The sequence below is a fragment of the Phragmites australis genome, chromosome 18 (genome assembly GCF_958298935.1).
Source record: "Phragmites australis chromosome 18, lpPhrAust1.1, whole genome shotgun sequence".
NCBI classification, from domain to species: Eukaryota; Viridiplantae; Streptophyta; class Magnoliopsida; order Poales; family Poaceae; genus Phragmites; species Phragmites australis.
Window position 1 is genome coordinate 18,969,686 of NC_084938.1, and position 18,402 is coordinate 18,988,087.

The following is an 18,402-nucleotide window of genomic DNA, read 5'->3' on the forward strand; positions in this document are numbered from 1 at the left end:
TAAGCTCAATGCAAGCCTTGATTATGCTTACCACTTGGCCAAGCACGAACAGCCATGCTTTGCGATCATCTTTCCGAGAAATTAAGATGTGGTATTACTGAAACTTTTGAAACTTACCACTTGGTCATGCAAATAGCCATAATGAACATTTAGTTATATTTGTGTTCAGTTTTAGGCAAGAGAGTGATCCATTAGGAGCTTTGAACTTTTAAATCCAAAGGGCGAACTTCTTCCTGGAAAAATTTAACTTTTAAGCGCAATTACGGCGTCGGCTGGCTCTCTCTCTCTCTCTCTCTTTTTTTTAAAAACTAAGTCGTTCGCTCGCTCAACTGTTGAGTATCCTGCCTTTGCACGAGGAATGCAGTCTTCTGATTCCAAGGAGAAGAGCTAATTGCCAAACCTCTTGGCTGTCCAATCCAACGGCTGAGATGATACTGCGGTTTCCCCTTGCTGAAATCGACATGGTACCAAATTCAGTTAAATGCTGCTTCTCGATGATGTTCTCCAACAACCAAAACCTAATTCCTGTAATTATCCTAACCACGGGGTCTGACTTCTGATGCAATTCTTTTCAAGATTAATGAGATCTGGGAGTACAAAGGGAGAGTGTTAATGATGGCCAAATCTTCATATGGACCACTGGGATATGACTCCTCCACATGATGGGAGCCATGATGGCTATTATTGAGGCTATCTCCAGTAGCTACATCAAATTTTCATCCTTAAAAATATTATTACAGTATTCTTTATCACTATTACAACATCTCTTATTTTTTCATCTTCGACAGCTACCCTATTTTCTACCTTCTACTCCTTTTTTCTTTCTCCGATCTCACTATCAGCCTCGGTGAGCAGTACTGTAGCATTGGGTACTGATTCTACTGAAGATGCTACAGTACCTGTAAACACTGCAGCACCGAATCTGCAAATCTGAAGGCTCTGTTTGCTACAGTACCCGTAAACACTGTAGCACCCCCGAATCTGCAAATTTGAAGGCTCTGTTTCGGGATTTGGTACAGAAAACAAGGTCCTGTTTGTGTAGCTGGATAATTTTTTTACATTGCAATGTAATGGGTGATAAAAGGGTTTTTGAGTTTTATGTACCAATAACTAGATCTTCAACTTTTTTTTTTCTCAAGGGCGTAGGCGGTGCGATTCGGTGTTTATCCTGTACTGGAGTGCTTGCTAGGAATGTGTGCTGTAACTTTTAAACTTCATATCCGTCTCTTAAAATGAAGTGGCAGAGTTCTTGCCCTTGGTTTAATAAAACCAAAATCGCTAGCTCGTTATGAAGGCAACATTAAGGCTCACAAATATATGTACCTCGATGGCACCATAGAAGTCATGCATGACATGGTAGGCACGGATCGAGAACACCTAACGTCAAAAATGTTATTATTGACATATGGGTTTAATCTCACGTGTCAGTGACGACACATGAGGTCGGGTCGCACAGGGGAAAAGAGAGGAAAAAGAATGGAGGATGCACATGCCAACTAAGCAGCAGCCAATATGTACATGAGTGAGTCTGTGCCCCCCACCCACCACCCAAACACACACATCAAAATGCTATAGGGGCTAGGGAGACAGGAAGGCATCCACACACAGCTTCTCATGCTTCTCATGTTCCCGGTTCAACTAACCCTGACGCAAACACAATCTCTTTCCCATAAATCATGCATCACATAAACTAGAAAGGAGATGAGCATTACAAAACTGTCAGCTCTCTTGCGTGTATGGTCGCAAACCTTGGATCATTCTGGCTTCAGAGACCACGAAACCGCGGCAAATTCGACCGACCGGGGAGTTCCAGTTTCAGCTTAAGAACTTGTTTCGACGAAATTCAGGGGACTTGATCCAATCCCTTCGGTTTGCACTTTGCACTCAAGGATCTAGAACCTGATGATCTCGTCTGGCACGGTCACGAACCTCGCTTTCTTCTGAAAAGAAACAAGTAGAGAATGCAAATTGAAAATTCAGAATGATTTAGTCAAGATAGCTCAACAGATTAAAGCATAATCAGTTTCTCCTTTGCTAGGACATGGAAAAGAAACAGAAAAGTAGTGGTCATGTGTTGCTGCTGTTTCCAATTGTCCAGCGTTGACTTCAAGGCAAATAAATGGTCTTGAGAAGCCGTTCGCATGGGCTAGTGGAAATTCCTATTCCTAGTAATTCATATGGACGCATGGCTTTGTGGGTCAGCTTTGTGCTGCTTTGCTTGAACCGAAAGGTATAGCTAGCATTCGATGGCGATGCACTCTTTCCGACCGAAAGGGAACGGCCGACCATGATTGTCCGGCCGGAGTGGCTGATGATCACGGCACGAGCAACAACCCAACCGACAACAGCAGCCATTGATTGCCGATATGTTAAGCCATATGTGAATGGAATGGAACAATGCATCATCTACGTGATCAAGTCCAACCAAAGGGATTTCATTCAGGTTACATATGTGGACATATGAGAACCCTAGATAGTTCGTATACATGCAGAGAAATGATTCCACAGGCAGGCAAATCTCAAAAGAAAACTGAAGAGTTTCAGGCCACAATTTCCATGCTTAACTAATTTCCGCTAACTATAAATAAGTCCACATATTTTGACAGTTGTTTGAATCTTAGGATGCGCAGAGGCCAGGATATCTTTATATTCCATTATGTAAAATAAACTCCACACGTTATAACCAGGGAAAACATTTCGGCCCAGTATATCCGATATATCCCGTTTACTGGGTCTACTGGTAGACCCCAGTAGAAAAAATTACCATATATGCTTATTGATATTTTGTTTGAATTTTATTTAAATTTGTTTGAGTTTTAGTCCGTTATATATGATAAATCATATTTACCGGTGACATCTGATAAATTTTATTTATCGGTAAAAAAAATACCCTAGTTATAACACAATGAAGTTAGTATTGTAATGCACAGTTTTAATAACAAGGTCGAACGGGAAGATCATATGCATGGTACAGGTTCATCATGTTCAGGTGGCCCTAACACTCGTGATTAACTACAGAAGCATGGGTCGAATCGATGGCCTGAGCTAAGAGTTGTCCTCAGTTAACTAAGTGATAATTAATAGACTTGGAACAAGTCCACGCTTGCATTTAAACCTTGAGTATAATTAGCACGGGTCATCTCGATCGCTACTTACGTGCCTTAATCACCAGCTGCCACATTTCAGAATCTAATCACGTGGTTTATAGCTAAGTAGTAATGGAGGTAGTACTGTACTTGCTCATTTGACCTTCTGGTGCATAATCCATAACTCCCCTCCCCTACTCTACCTCTCCTGCTCGATGTGCTACATCCAAGATTAGTTAAAGCAAACCAAGCTCCTTATCTCTAAATTGGCTTGACTTGCTCTTAATTTTGGTACTAATAATAGGAGTACTAGTAGTAGAGCGGCGTTTAAAAAAATCTAACTCTTACATCCATTCATACAGTCTCATATTCAATCAATTAAATAGAAACTTAGTCTAATATGTCTAGATAGATACAACCATCTAAATATTTTTTTCAACAAATATGGTTCCGCTTAGTCTGCTTATACGATGCAGCTCTACGAAACCTCATTCAGGGAACCGAACACACCCTAAGTGTTGTTACTGCTACTACTAGAACGAGTAGCCACTATAACAAAAAGGGTCATCCGAGTGGGGTCATCAGTGTCAGTTAGGATAGAATCGACACTAATGAAGTATCAGTGTTGGTTCCTAACACCCCGTAGTTGATCAGTGATCAGTACCGGTTTGTAACTTAGTATCAATGCCAGTTCTAATTATCAGCCAACACTGATATTTCAGTGTCGATTTATAATTATTAACCGGCACTAATAATTTGAACAGACCCAAAATTTTACAGAGGTAAAATGAATGAACATGATCCGTCGGCCTTACCTCCTCACCTATTCCTGTTCTATCTCACTCTATCCTCGATCTGCTCTGTCTCTATCCTTTCTTTCTCTCTTTCTCATCGATCTCCTCCCTCGTGGTTGTGGTGGTGACCTCCTTTGCTCGCGCCTCCTCTGAATGACAGCCTCTTCATCGCCCGCACCCCTCTACTGCTCCGCCATGACGGTCTCTTCTATGGCCATGGAGCTACCGCTCTGCGGATCTGGCCAGGAGAAGTGAGCAGAGACCTTCGGTGGCAGAAGACCTGTGGTGCGGCGATGAAGGAGGAAAGGGGTGCGGCGTCACTGTTTGTGGATCCTTCGCCGTGCAACGAGTTGTATAGATCCTTCGTGTCATCCTCCCCGTTTGTATTAGGTGGGTTCTTCTTGGTCGTTTCGGCTTTCCTTTCTCCTGATCAAATCGTTTCTAACCCTTCTTTCTTTGGGATAGGTCTATACAGTGCAGTGTACATCCGTGTGATTGGGGATTGGAATGCGTTCTAAGCTACGAATTCTGATGAATTGGGAAGAAAAATATTTATTTTTTTAGACAAGGACAGGGATGAAAACAATGATTTTTTTATTACTGTTTGCTTAATGTCTTGTTGAGTGGATGCAGTCTCCAGATCTGTGACTAGTTGGTAAATATAGCAAGAATTTGGTTGTGTGCCCTGGAATTTCTATGTTGTAGTATTGGATTGATTTTGTTTCAGTGAGACGTGTATCATGTAAATGTTGTGAGCAAGCTGCATATGTACTGAAATCATTTTTATTTCTAAAATATGAGGGTTTTTTTTTTCCTGTAACATGTATAAGTACCGGTTGGTATTAAGAACCGGCACTGATACTTATTATCAGTATCGGTCTCTATTACGAGCTGATACTGATTATCAGTGCCGAGTAATCAATACCAGCTTAAAAATTATCACTGATGATATTTTAAACCGGTACTAATGATTATTTCTGTAGCAGTGAGCTCAGCCTACCCATGCTACATGTCCCTTTAGTGACCAGAAATGCAAAATCAAATAGGCTCGTGCACATATAACTTATCTCAACTGTTCATCTCTCCTACGAGATACTCATCCATCTCTAGACTCTCCTCACATACCACATAATTTCTTTTACTTCCTTTTCAAACATGAATATCAATGCAAATAAATAATTCTAATAATTTATATGTGCATTGGTAAAAATTTCACTTCACCGCATCAACCAACTCTTCTAGGCCACCAGGCACACGCGTCTTTTTTCCTTTCCTTTTCCTCTGTTTCCTCGTGCATGCATCCTCCCGCCAACTTCCACACTGATGGAGTAAGAAAGATTCACTCGCATCAGTGCACCACCACACCACGTGAAGTTGGAAGCAGCGCCATACTTCTCTGAAGTTGACGTGGCATGGAAAAGTCAACCAAACATGGACAGTTTTTTTCTTTCTTTTTTTGATTCGAGGACACTACGTGTTAGCAGCGAGACGCTAGTTAGCAAGAGGCTGGCTAATCATCATCCAAAACAAAAAGAGTAAAAGAGCGAGTAGTAGGAGTACTTCGTTTTGGAGTTATCTACCAATTATTTTTCGTCGTTATATAGATCAATCACGTATTAATAATAATTCGCATATTTTGTAGGTGAAATGAAGAGGGAAAGTTATTGAGCTACTATGCAATTTTTTGTGTGAATTAATACGCGCGCAGGAGCTAGCCATGCATATCTTTAAAATTAGCGGATGCTATTTATCATACGCTTAAAAATAAGCACTTTCTGATGTGACGACCGTAGCCACGCCATTTTCATCCAATTATTATTCTCTTTCTTCTTCCTTTATGTCTTCTTCCTCCTGCCTGCCTCACCCCGCTCCTCCGTCTCCCGTCCACTTTCAATCATCTCCAACGATATTTCTACTGTCGGATCCACGCTAACCATTTCATTTTCACGCTCTCCTGTCGCTCACCCTGCTCATCGCCCGCCTTCACTTCCAGCCATTTCCTACGATGTTCCTGCTATCAGATCCACGCTAACCATTTCCCTTTCACGTTCTCCTGTCGTTAACCCCGCTCATCACCCACCTACTCTATATGGTACTAAGTGTCAGTGTCACCACCATCGCCTTGCCGCACTGCCAAGCCATCGTCCAGCCATCTCCCTCAACCTCCTTCTAAATCCAACCTCGAACCACCCACTGAAAACTCTCATCTAATTTGACTACGGTGTGTTCACATGGACACCTAAAATTTAAGAAACATGTAAAAATTACTAAATTTCCACTCGAGTTACCACCGGTGACGACGCTCCGAACTGTGTCTGATGTACGAAGCATGCAGGTTTGTAGCGGGAAAAGGATTGTGGTAAAGACTGGAGAAAGGCATGCGTGCGCGCACCTCTTTCTTGCCGCCGGCGGGCTTCTTGTGCGCCGACGTGGTGATCGCTGGCAGCGGCAGCAGGGCGGGCGTGGCCGGATCGGAGCGGTGATCCCTGGCGACGCAGAGCTGCATGATCCTCTCCGCCGCCTCGGCGGCGTCGCGGCTCTCCTTGACGAGCCGCGCGACCTCGGCCTTGGGCAGCTGCACCCGCAGCCGCACCGCGCCGTCCTCCGCGGCCTCCACGGACGACGCGGGCGACGACGACCCCGCCGCCGTCATCGCCTTCACCGCCTCGGCCACGTCCGAGGCCGACCGCCGCGCGAGCATAAGGCCCTCCAGCCGCTCCCAGGCCCCCGCACCGCCGCCGTAGTTGAGCGCGCCGGACCACGTCCTGCGCGGGGCGCGCGACGAGATCCGGGGCAGCTCGACGAGGAAGTAGAGCTTCCCGGGCTTGAGCGGCGCGTCCGGGTCGAGCGGCCGCGCGCGCACGCCGAGCCGCCTGACCTCCTCCGACTCCAGCAGGTGGTGTCCCGGGTGGTCGCGCAGCGCGTCGCACGCCGCCGCCGGGGGGCGGTACTTGTACGTTGTGCCGTCCACCGTCATCACCCTCGCCTTCCGCCGCTTCCCGGCAAGAATGGCGTTGCCCATGAGCTCTCCAACTCTAGTTGGCTCTACCTACAGCTCTCTTAATGTGTAACAAAATGTCTGCACGTATGGAGTGCGCGAGCTCAGTTAACGAAGAACGTGATGAGGTCAGGAGGCAGAGGAGAGAGGAGCTATAAAAGGGCGCATGTGACGTGGGCAAGTCAAATCTTATATCCGCTTACTTAATTGATTAGTTGCTAATCATTTTTTAACCACTGATGTCTTGGTTAGCGTGACATGTTCCTACGTGTTGATTGGGGGTTGCAAATTATTGCGTTTCGCGATCCATGAACAGCGATGACGATGGACTTCCAGGGGACGAAAAACTAGTGAGATGTCTAATCTGACAAGGCCATGTGAGCAGGCCAGGCCATGTGTTAGTGCTGTGCGGAGCCCAACTTTGTTTTAGTCGCTGTTCTAAATTAAGGCAGCTTAATTAATTTATTAATTAATGTGGCAAGTTCGGGAACGAGTGGTTAAAGAGTAGTTACCACCATTAGGACAGAAGATGCATATATTACCAGTTGGTTAGCTATTTGGTGGAATATATGTACATCCGGGTTCGAGTCCTAAACTCAGTACGGATGTTGTCACGTTTTAATTCTGTGATCATGTTGTTAAGTATAATCCTACATTATGAACATCATGTTGAATTGTTAAACATGTGATGAGTGTTTGTTATTCTAAATGACGGTTTAATTTTTGTTTAGAGTTATGAAAATACCTGATTATTGACTTTTATTTTTATTTAACCTCTATTTGCGTTGTGAGTGAATCCATTTAAAATGGGTTCATCTATTATTTTGGATCACATGATGTCCAATTTTGTATTATATCCTTTATTTATGTTATGCATGTTAGTACGTCGTTGTCGGCTTGATGGTTAAATCCTAATTGTTGGATTGCCCTATCTTGATGTTGTTTATCTCTTGATCCACTGTAACCCGGGTTGTCGTTATGTGTTTGTCAAACACTTAGAATGCTTAGGTCATCGGTAGAAGATGAGCAGTGGTTCGATCATCGTTCGCGAGCTTAATGCTTTTATTTGTTCATAAAAACAACGATGATGCTGGGATGTATGAGTTGTGAGGATGAGATGAGATGTGGGCGGTGCTAGGGTAGGTCGGGGGAGGAACCCAGATGCCATAGACAGCTTGCATCGGTTAAGCATCATTCATTTGTTGTAGTTGGCCTTACCACTTTCTGTACTTACCACATGTTGATATAATGGTAAGATAAGTTGAATACATGTTGTAGTTGTGACCTTTTGGCTTATTTTTCTGTGGTGTTATTGGCACAATAGGCTTGTAGAGGTAACATTGTAAAGGTGTTGTGGACATAATAGGCTTATAGAGGTATCTAGTTTGCTCGAGGAGTAGTTCTACCTACCTCCACACCTTTAGGTGTATCTAGGATGCTCTGGGAGTAGCCCTAGTGGGCCTCCACACCTATATGTGTATGTTCAAATGGTCGGAGCTCAATTGAAAAAAGTTGTCACAAGTACCCCTTATGTGTACTTTAGCGAGTAGTAGAGCCGAATGGTCCTCGTATTGTGTGGGTAAAGATGTACCCATGCAGGGTATAAGATCAATTCGAATTATCACGTTCTTGGTTATGAGTATGCTTCTGTCCATTTGCATCAATCGTAGAGTTTCGATATTGGGATATTGTTATGGTATGTTGGGAATGGATGGTGATGTTGGGTGTAAGATCAATTCGAATTGTCGCATTCTTGGTTATGAGCATGCTTCTGTCCATTTGCATCAATCGTAGAATTTCGATATTAGGAGGTTGTCATGATATGTTGGGAATGGATGATGATGTTGATGATGAGTGTAGATGGTTCCAATGATATATGTGTTATGTCAATGATCTCAGAATAGAAGGTTGCTTATGGTTAGGTGTAGGTACTCACACCTTAAGTCAAATTCTGCTTTGCATATGAAATTCATTTAACCTTTATGTTTGGTTCCTTGCTATGCGTGGACGGTCACATCAAACCACTCTCCTCCACGCCTGCCGTTCTGAATACGTCAGTCCCTGCCGCCGCCTGGCAGGAAGGAGTGGGCACAATTAATACGGTAGGTCCTATCGTATGTCCCCTCGCGGGGCCCATGAAGAAAGACGGCTTGAAGATATCTTTGATGGGCTCGAGGCTTATCGCCCTGTTACATCAGACCGCGTCAGACCTACTCTGACCAAACGGGCATGAGAGAGTACTCAGAAGCTGGCCGGTGGGCACCCCTGCGCCTGCTAAAGCTGGAACGCGAAGACCGATGGAACCGTCTGAGAGATATATTTTCAACTCTTTGTAACATCAACTGTAGACCAATGATGGTCACTTTCCATTTATTATTTACGGGAACTTGTGCCCTCGTTCTAGGCACTCCCTGAAGGGCCTCCCCCTGGTAGATAAAGGGGGGGAGCACTTTGTAAAAAAAAAAAGGAGAAAGAGAGAGACGAAAGGAGAGGAGCATTTACAATATACTGGACACACAGGAGTAGGGTATTACGCCTCCGCGCTGCCTGAACCTGTCTAAATTCTTGGTGCATTCATTTCTACTAGCTGATGATCCATCCTGCCTAAGTCCCACTCGCATTAATCTCATGTACGAGGTAGTTTCAGGACCATCCCCCAGCCGAATCTCAAAGGGGGTCCCTCAAGATCCCTGCTCACGGTGTTCATCCACCGACAATAGTGATCGAGCATGCTTTCATTTTCCTATCTTTCAAGATGCACGCATTACATATTGTGGGTTTTAAGGAGCCCAAGCGCATTCATATTGATGTCTCCATTCCTTATCATCCTAATTCTTAATTGTTGTCCCTCTTGTTGTCACTAACTTTGGGATTGACAGCAGGATGAGGACCCGCAGCAATTTGTTGGGTTATCTTCCTGAGGATTCCAATGAGAACAATCCAGTACCATCTCCACCATCAGGCGTCGCGGATGTCTTAATGCAAATTGAGAAAAATCATCAAGCTCAGACCACTCTCCTTGAATCTCTCGTGCTCAATATGGCCCCTCCAGGAGGAGGTGGAGCTAGACACCACGATGACTACTCGGACATTCTCCATACCAGTCCTCCCACCTTCACGCGTGCCGAGGATCCTCTCGACGTGGACCATTGGCTCCGCACCATCAAGCAAAAACTTGCTCTCCTTCAGTGTGAGAACCATGAGAAGGCTCTGTTTGCTGCCCACCAACTTCAGAGTGCTACTAGTGTGTGGTGAACCAACTATCTCTCCATGCATGCCGCTAACCACTGCGTGACTTGGGAAGAGTTCCGATAAGCTTTCCGTGACTATCGCATTCCCAAGGGAATGATGGAAATCAAAAGGTGGGGAATTCTTGGGCCTCCAGCAGAGGGGCAAATATGTTATGGAGTACATGCAGGTGTTCAACCACTTGGGCCAATATGCACCAGAAGAAATCAACACTGACGCAAGGAAGCAATATCGCTTTGTGAACGGTCTCACTTCCAAAATGCAAAACCATCTTTTGGCTTACGGGTTTGCCGACTTTAACAAGTTGGTAAGCACCTTCCTCACAGTCGAGCACAAGATGAAGAATCACAAGTAGGAGAAGAAGCGCAAGAGGGTTCCACTACCTTCTGTGGGTGGGAACTCCCAACGCTCGCGTATATAGAGTCAACCTCCTCCATCTCACATGTCGACTTCGGCTGCTCCACAGCCAATGTGGATAGTGAAAAGACCATACTCCTCATCATAAGGATGGACTCTGAGACTTGCTGGATTGCAGGGGAGTGTGACTAGTGGCCCTAGAGGCCCATGCTACAACTGTGGGCATGTCGAGCATTTTGCGTGGGATTGCTATTTTTTGAAACCCAGAGCTGTTGTGACTACTCCAAGGCCGCCACAATCAGTGCAAACCCTTCAGTAAGCATCCAAGGATACATAAGTTCCCAAGAATGGTTGAGTGAACCACATCACCGCCAAAGAAAATTGAGAGGAAGACAACGTGCTTGTCAGTACACTACTCGTGAACTCTCACCTTGCAGTTTTACTCTTCAATTCTAGAGCATCTCATTCATTCATCAAGGAAGGTTACGTCTTGCATCACCATATGGTCACTGAGATCCTACCTTCTTCTTTACACATTGATGCACTTGATGCTGAGCTTCGATCCAATTGAGTCGTTCCTAAGGCCAAGATCCTCTTTGACGGGGTCTCTTTCTCGGCGAACTTGATCATTCCTAACACTAGGGGAGTTGATGTTTGGCTGACCAAGTATAGTGCTCTTATCAATTGCTCTCGGAGGACCATCTCTTTCAAAAATTCGACCGGTGCCCAGATCCCACTCCACCTGGGAGAGGGTGGTCCCCATCTTTATTTTTTGGAGGGTGCTGCAACCATGAACCTCTTTGGTATCTCTATGGTGTGCGAGTACCTGGACGTTTTTTTGGAGGAATTGCTGGGAATGCCACCCGACCAGGATATTGAGTTTGTCATCGAACTTGCACCTAGAACGGCCCTGGTATCCAAAATACCCTATCATATGTGTCTCAATGAATTAATAGAGTTGAAGAAACAATTGAAGGAATAACTTGATAAGTGTTTCATTCATCCGAGCTCCTCACCTTGGGGATGTCCAGCTATCTTTGTCAAAAAGAAAGATAACACCTTGAGGATGTGCGTAGATTATCATCCTCTCAATGCGATCACCATTAAAAATAAATATCCCCTTCCTCGTATTGACCTCTTGTTTGATCAATTGACCGGTGCTCATTTTTTTTCCAAGATTGATCTAAGGTTGGGTTATCACCAAATAAAAGTCTGATCGGAGGATGTTCCTAAAATGACCTTCTCTACTCGCTATGGACTCTATCAGTATACTGTCATGTCCTTTGGCTAACTAATGCGCCGGTATACTTCATGTATATAATGAACACCTGTTCATGGAGGAGCTGGATTCTTTCATCATAATCTTCCTCGATGATATCCTCGTCTATTCCAAGACCGAAGATGAACATGCCCAACATCTTCGAATCGTTTTTGAAAGACTCTATGAACATTGTCTGTATACTAAGTTTAGCAAATGCGAATTCTGGCTTAAGGAAGTTGCCTTCCTCGGTCATATCCTTTCCGAAAATGGTGTCATAGTCAATCCAAGTAAGGTTCAAGATGTGCTCAATTGGCAACAACCTCAAAGCATCGCAGATATCCAGAGTTTCATTGGACTTGTGGGATACTACCGCCGCTTCATTGAGAATTTCTCCAAAATTGCCAAGCCCATGAGTGAACTCTTGCAGAAGGGCATGAAATTTACATGGTCCGATACTTGTGAGCAAGATTTCCAAACTTTGAAAAATCTTCTCACTACCGCTCCCGTCCTTGCTCAACTTAAGGTGAATAAGGGTTAAGACATTTGTTGGATGCTTCCCGCATAGGCCTTGGTTGTGTTCTCATGCAAGAAGGCCATGTTGTCGCCTATGCTTCTCGCCAATTAAAGCGTCATGAAGAAAATTATCCTAGTCATGATTTAGAGCTTGCAGTTGTTGTGCATGCTTTAAAAATTTGGTGTCACTACCTCATTAGAAATCCTTACAATATCTATACTGATCATAAGAGTCTCAGGTATATCTTCACTCACGCTGATCTGAACATGAGGCAAAGGAGATGGCTTGAATTAATAAACAACTATGAATTGGAGGTTCATTATCATATCGGTAAAGCAAACGTCGTTGCCGATGCCTTGAGCCAAATGGCTCGGAGAAATTATCTTATTGTCAACCCCAGAAATGCCACACTTAGTGATGATTTTCGGAGACTAGGACTTGAGATAGTCTTGGAGGGAATTCTTTCAAATCTGGATATAAAATCCACCCTCCTCGACCAAATCAAGGAAGCACAAAAGGAAGACGCTGGCATGAAGAAAATCCAGGAAAAGATTGAGAAAGGGCAAGCTAGATGCTTTTTCATGGATGATCAAGGCACTTTGTGGTTTGGAAGACGTGTAGTAGTTCCTCAGGTTCCTGAACTAAGAAAGAAAATTTTGGACGAAGCTCATGATTCTTTGTTATCCATTCACCAGGGGAGTACCAAGACCTCAAGTGGAGATTTTAGTGGACCCACATGAAGCGTGAGATCGCTCGTTATGTCACTGAGTGTGATGTTTGCATTAAAGACTTCACCTAAACAACCTATTAGCTAAACGACAACAACTAAACAACGATAGCAGAACAGAAGCATTGGCGACCAAGCAACTCCATAGGCACCGACCGGAAGACACACTCCTAGTACACTAAGTCGTCGTCTTGAAAGTCTTCAAAGTCTTCCAATGAGCAACATATGTATTGTTGGAGATAGCAAGGGTGAGCACATGGAGTACTCAGCAAGTATTTCACAAAAGTTTAGGGGCTAAAGTGTAAAAAGATAGGGGCTCTTTTGTTAAAATAGAGAAGTTCAAAGGCCTATTTGCAAAATTACCAATTATTGGAATATTTGGAATTATTTTTATATTGAAAAACCATGATTTACTGTGTGGCTGTTGATTGGCTTACACGTGGGCTTAACGGCCGATATGGCACTGATGTGGCTAGTGATGTGGCATGTGACAAGGCAAGGGGTGCTGACTGGGATAAGTGATGACACGTGGCGATGTTTGATTGGTGGCTGAAGGGGTATCAGTGGATCTAATTGGGACCACACGTGATAGATCTAACGACTCAGAATGAGGGAGGCGGCCAGAGGGGAATGGGACAGCGGCTCCGAGGGCACGAACGGCGGTGCATGGCCGGAGAATAGCGCATAACACATCGTTGGTGTCGGATCTTGACGGTGAGCAGCGACAAACGAAGAGGAGAGCAAGGGGAGTCCATTTTGAGGCTTAACGAGAGTGGTGCTACACCGGAGGTGTGTCGGTGACGATGAAGGCGATGGAGCACCCGATGGGAAGAGGTCTCTGGTGGCTGGGGAACCAAGGCGAAGGAGGGAGAAGCTTCGACGGTCATGGGTGGCTTTGATGGTGGGCTCGGCTGAAGCTAGAGGGCACCGGAGCGGCGCGACGGCGAGCTTCATCGAGGCGGCAGCGACTATGGCAACGGCAAGATCGATCTCGGTGAATTGCTCTGGAACTCAGTGACTTGGCGATGGGAAAACTTAGAGAGGGTTGCGTGCACTTATATAGGCGGGCGAAGGAGGGATCGGGATGTCTTGGGACTCTTAGGCGGCGTTGGATTTCAAATCAGACTCGGTGGCGGTGGTCGTTTCGGAGACGGAGAAGACGGGCGCGGGGAAGAAGGTAGAAACGACCGGGGCGCGTTCAGCAGGCGACTGAGCGGGCTGGCATAGAGGTGGGTTGGGCTGGGGAGTGGGTCGGCTCAGGCGCGGCCCAGGTGGGAAGGGAAAGGGAGGAGAGGAAGGAAGACTGGGCCGGCTGGCGGGTTAGGCCGGAGAGAGAGGGGAGGGAGGGAGAGAGGGTTGGGTCGGGTTAGGTTTAGGTTTTGGGTTTTTTTTCCTTTTATATTTATAATCCTTTTCTATTCTACTTCTATTTTCCTTTTCTATTGCTATTCTAAAGCAAAACAATTCCGAATAAAAGCCAACAAAAACCAAAAAAACCTACATGCCTATTTCCAGCATGAATGCATTGAAACAAAATATATCGTAAGTTAAAAATGGATTTGGTTATAGAAAATAGATTTTATCCTATTCTATTTGTTTAAACCCTAATTAATTCTAGGAAAATTTTAAGAATTTGATAAATTTGAAAATCAAGGTGTTACATGGACCGGTTGACATAATCTGCTCATTTCCTTCCTGTCAAAACCACGTACTCTGTCAAGCAGTACGCGGAGCTATACCTTGCTCAAATTGTTTGTATTCATGGCGTTCCTGTGAAGATAGTCTCCGAACGTGGTTCTATTTTTGTTTCCCATTTCTGGAAGAGCCTTCATGAAGTCATAGGAACTGAGCATTTACATAGCACTGCCTACCATCCTCAAACTTATGGTCAAATAGATAGGGTGAATCAAATACTTGAAGACATGTTGCGAGCTTGTGCTCTCACATATGGAAATAATTGGGAGATTTGTTTGCCTTTTGCAGAGTTTTCCTCCAACAATAGCTACCAATCCAGTATTAAGATGTCGCCTTTCAAAGCTCTCTATGGAAGGAGATACTGAACACCATTGAATTGATCTAAGTCTAGCGAAAGAGCTTTTCTGGATCTGGATTTGGTCAAAAAGGCGGAAGAGCATGTCTTGACCATTCGCAAGAACCTTCTCACAGCTCAATCTCGTCAAAAGAGCTATGTATATCGCCACCGACATGAGCTTGTGTTCAGTATTGGAGACTTCATCTATCTCAAGGTCTCTCCTCTCAGAGGACCTCAATGTTTTCAAATAAAAGGAAAGTAGGCGCCACCTTATGTTGGTCCTTTTTAGATTATTGCCCGGCGAGGTGAGGTGGCTTATCAGCTGGAGCTACCTTCATTCCTCTCTATTGTGCATGACGAATTTCATGTCTCGTGATTGAAGAAGTGTCTCCGTGTTCAAACCGAAGTTGTGACAATGGGTGACTAAGATCTTCAACCCGATCTTTCTTATTGCGAGCATGCTACCCGCATTCTTGATGAAATCGAATGGAAGACACGACACAATTCAATTAAGTTTCTCATGGTCCAATGGAGCAACCATACTGAAGATGAAGCAATGTGGGAACATGAAGATCGACTTTGTGCCGATTATTAAGAGTTTTTCTTCAATCTATGAGTGTTGCTTTAGTTTCTTTTTCTCGCAACATGGTATCTCAATGTTATCCACATCATTCTGTTGCCACGTAAATCATGAAGTTCCTACATTCACCATACTCTCCCTTAAGCTCACTCGAATCTCAGGACGAGATTCTTTTAAGGGGGGACATTTGTCACGTCCTAATTCCATGATCATGTCATTAAGTATAATCATGTATCATGAGCATTATTTTTAATTGTTAAGCATATGATGAGTGTTTGTTATTCTAAGTAGTGATTTAACTTTTGTTTAGAGTTATGAAAATACCCAATCGTTGAGTTTTATTTTAGTTGTACCTCCGCTTGTGTTGTGGATGAATCCATTTAAAATGGGTTCATCTCGTTTTGTAATCGCGGCACAAAAAATACTAGAATTTTTTAGCATTAGATCACCTCATTTTGGGATATTAAAATAGGGAGAGAAAAGAAGGATTTGCAGCTGAAATGGGCTTTTTCTCTTACATGTGGGACCCACCTAACTGGACCCACCACCTCACCTCTCTCTTTGGGCTGCAGCACCTTTCTCCCTCCCCCTCACCCCCTCACGTGCTCCCTCTCTCCCAACCGAGCTACCCAAAGAACAGCAGTGCTGCTGTTCTCTCTTCCTCCCACAAACTCTCCTTCTCCTAAAAAATCTGCCTTCTAGAAGCAAAAACAAGGTATGCATATGTTGCCATGGTGTTCCCCACCTCTCTAGCTTCCCATCCATCCAATTCATTCTCTCATGCACAAAGATTTGAGTGTTTTCCAAATCGATTTCGTCACTCATCTCCACTGAAATTTTGCAGCAGCACCTTACCTCTCTTCCCCAAGTCATTTTCCCTCCGATTCTTCCCCAACCGACGCTCACCAACCTCCAACAAGACCTGGGGTAAGTCTCCTAGGTTTTCCATGTGAGAAAGCACAATTTTTGGCTTTTGGATAGGTTTTGGAGCTGTGTATGCGTGATTGTGAAGTACCGTTGTTCTTGCCAAAATAGAGCTAATATGAGAATGTTGGATGATTAAGAGCTAGTGAATCGAGTTTGTGGAGTGGGTAAATTAGGTCTAGAACCAATTCTTTAGTGTATATACGTGCTTATGTGGAATAGATTTTGGCATGTGAGTTGAATCGGGAAAGAAACCATCGCAAACTCACGTTCTGCTACAACCCGGAAGTTCCAGGTAATCCTAACTAAAAATACCCGAGAACCCTACCCTGAAGGTCTCGATATAGCTTGGAATTTCCAGATTAATCCGAGCAAGTTTAACCGAGAACTCTTGCTCAAAACCTCACCCGGAAGTTCCGATAACCCGGAAGTTCCGACCTTAACCCGAAACTTCTGGATTTACCCCTCATCATACATTCTTCTTTTTTTCTTCTTTTGTTTACTTTGCTGATAGCTTGTGTATTTCGTAGTTAATTCATACAAACTCCACAAATCATGAAACTAGTTTTTTCAGCTTTGTGTAAGTGTGAAATACATGTTAAAAATGTTGTAACTCAAGAAAATACTTTTTGATAGTTAATTAATTCATTAAATGTGTTTTTAGCTTAATTAAATCACAGTTAATTAATACCATGTCTAAAAATTATGAAGCCACATGGAAAATTCACGTTATGATGAGTTCTTTCTAGGAAAAATATACTTTGGTATGAAAGTATTGTTTAAATTATTGAAGTTCTTTTAATCTTGATAGCTAGCTTAATTAAGGTCTTTTTTTAAAGACCTTAAATAAATCATTTATACAATAAGCTAATGAATTGTAATTCAAGTGATTCTTGTTGCATCATGTTCTTTACTCAGTACCTCATCTCCCATTATATTATCATGGCATTCGGTGCATGTATCATAGAATTTCATAACGTTAATTATGATGCACAATTCTTTCTTTTAGCGATCGATGAACCAGAGAGCGACGAGGGTATTCTAGAGGTGGAACCTGGCTGTGATTTTGTGTGTGAAGCAATCGAGCACCAAGACAAGCATCTAAGCATACTCTACCTATTATTTTGGATCACATGATGTCTAATTTTATAATTTATGCTTTATGTATGTTATGCATGTTAGTTAGTCGTTGTCGGGTTGATGGGTAGATCCTAATTGTTGCATTGTCCTACCTTAATGTTGTTTATCTCTTGATCCATTTTGACCCGGGTTGTCGTTATGTGTTTGTCAAACGTAAAATGAACACGATATGCTTAGAAGGCTTAGGTAATCAGTAGAAGACGAGCGGTGGTTCGACCATCGTTTGCGAGCTTAGAGATTTTATGTGTTCACAAAAACAACGATGATGTTGGGATGTATGAGTTGTGAAAATAAGATGAGATATGGGTGGTTCTAGGGGTAGGTCGGGGGAGGAAGCCGGATGCTATATACCATTTGCATCGGTTAAGCACCGTCTGTTATTGTAGTTGGTCTTAGCAATTTTTGTACTTTCCACATGTCAATATAATGGTAAGATAAGTTGAATACCAGTTGCAGCTGTGATCTTTTGGCTTGTTGGCCTATGGTGTCATGGGCATAATAGGCTTATAGAGGTAATGTTGTAAAGGTGTTGTGGGCATAATAGGCTTGTAGAGGTATCCAGTTTGCTCGAGGAGTAGTTCTAACTATCTCTACAGCTTTAGGTGTATCTAGGTTGCTCTAGGAGTAGTCCTAGTGGACCTTCGCACCTATTGGTGCATGTTCAAATGGTCGAGGCTCAATTGGAAAAGGTTGTCACGAGTACCCCCTTGTGTGTATTTTAGCAGGTAGCACAAGCCGAA

General features: G+C 43.8%; 1 protein-coding gene across 1 annotated transcript; it reads right to left on the reverse strand.

The window, feature by feature from the left end:
• Positions 1-1,405: 1,405 nt before the first annotated feature.
• LOC133898399 (uncharacterized protein At1g66480-like) lies at positions 1,406-7,017 on the reverse strand. The gene is made up of 2 exons (XM_062339079.1): positions 6,273-7,017; positions 1,406-1,940 (listed from the first exon to the last, which is right to left on the reverse strand). The coding sequence occupies exons 1-2, from the start codon at positions 6,900-6,902 to the stop codon at positions 1,893-1,895; spliced, it is 678 nt and encodes a 225-aa protein (XP_062195063.1). The 5' UTR covers positions 6,903-7,017; the 3' UTR covers positions 1,406-1,892.
• Positions 7,018-18,402: the final 11,385 nt, after the last annotated feature.

What these genes read in the sequence shown, in the direction of transcription:
- LOC133898399 (XM_062339079.1), bottom strand. Translation starts at nt 6,902, where the DNA reads ATGGGCAACGCCATTCTTGCCGGGAAGCGGCGGAAGGCGAGGGTGATG. An exon ending in CCGCCGGCGGCAAGAAAGAG is followed by an intron (nt 1,941 to 6,272) that starts GTGCGCGCACGC and finishes GTTTCTTTTCAG; the next exon opens with AAGAAAGCGAGGTTCGTGAC.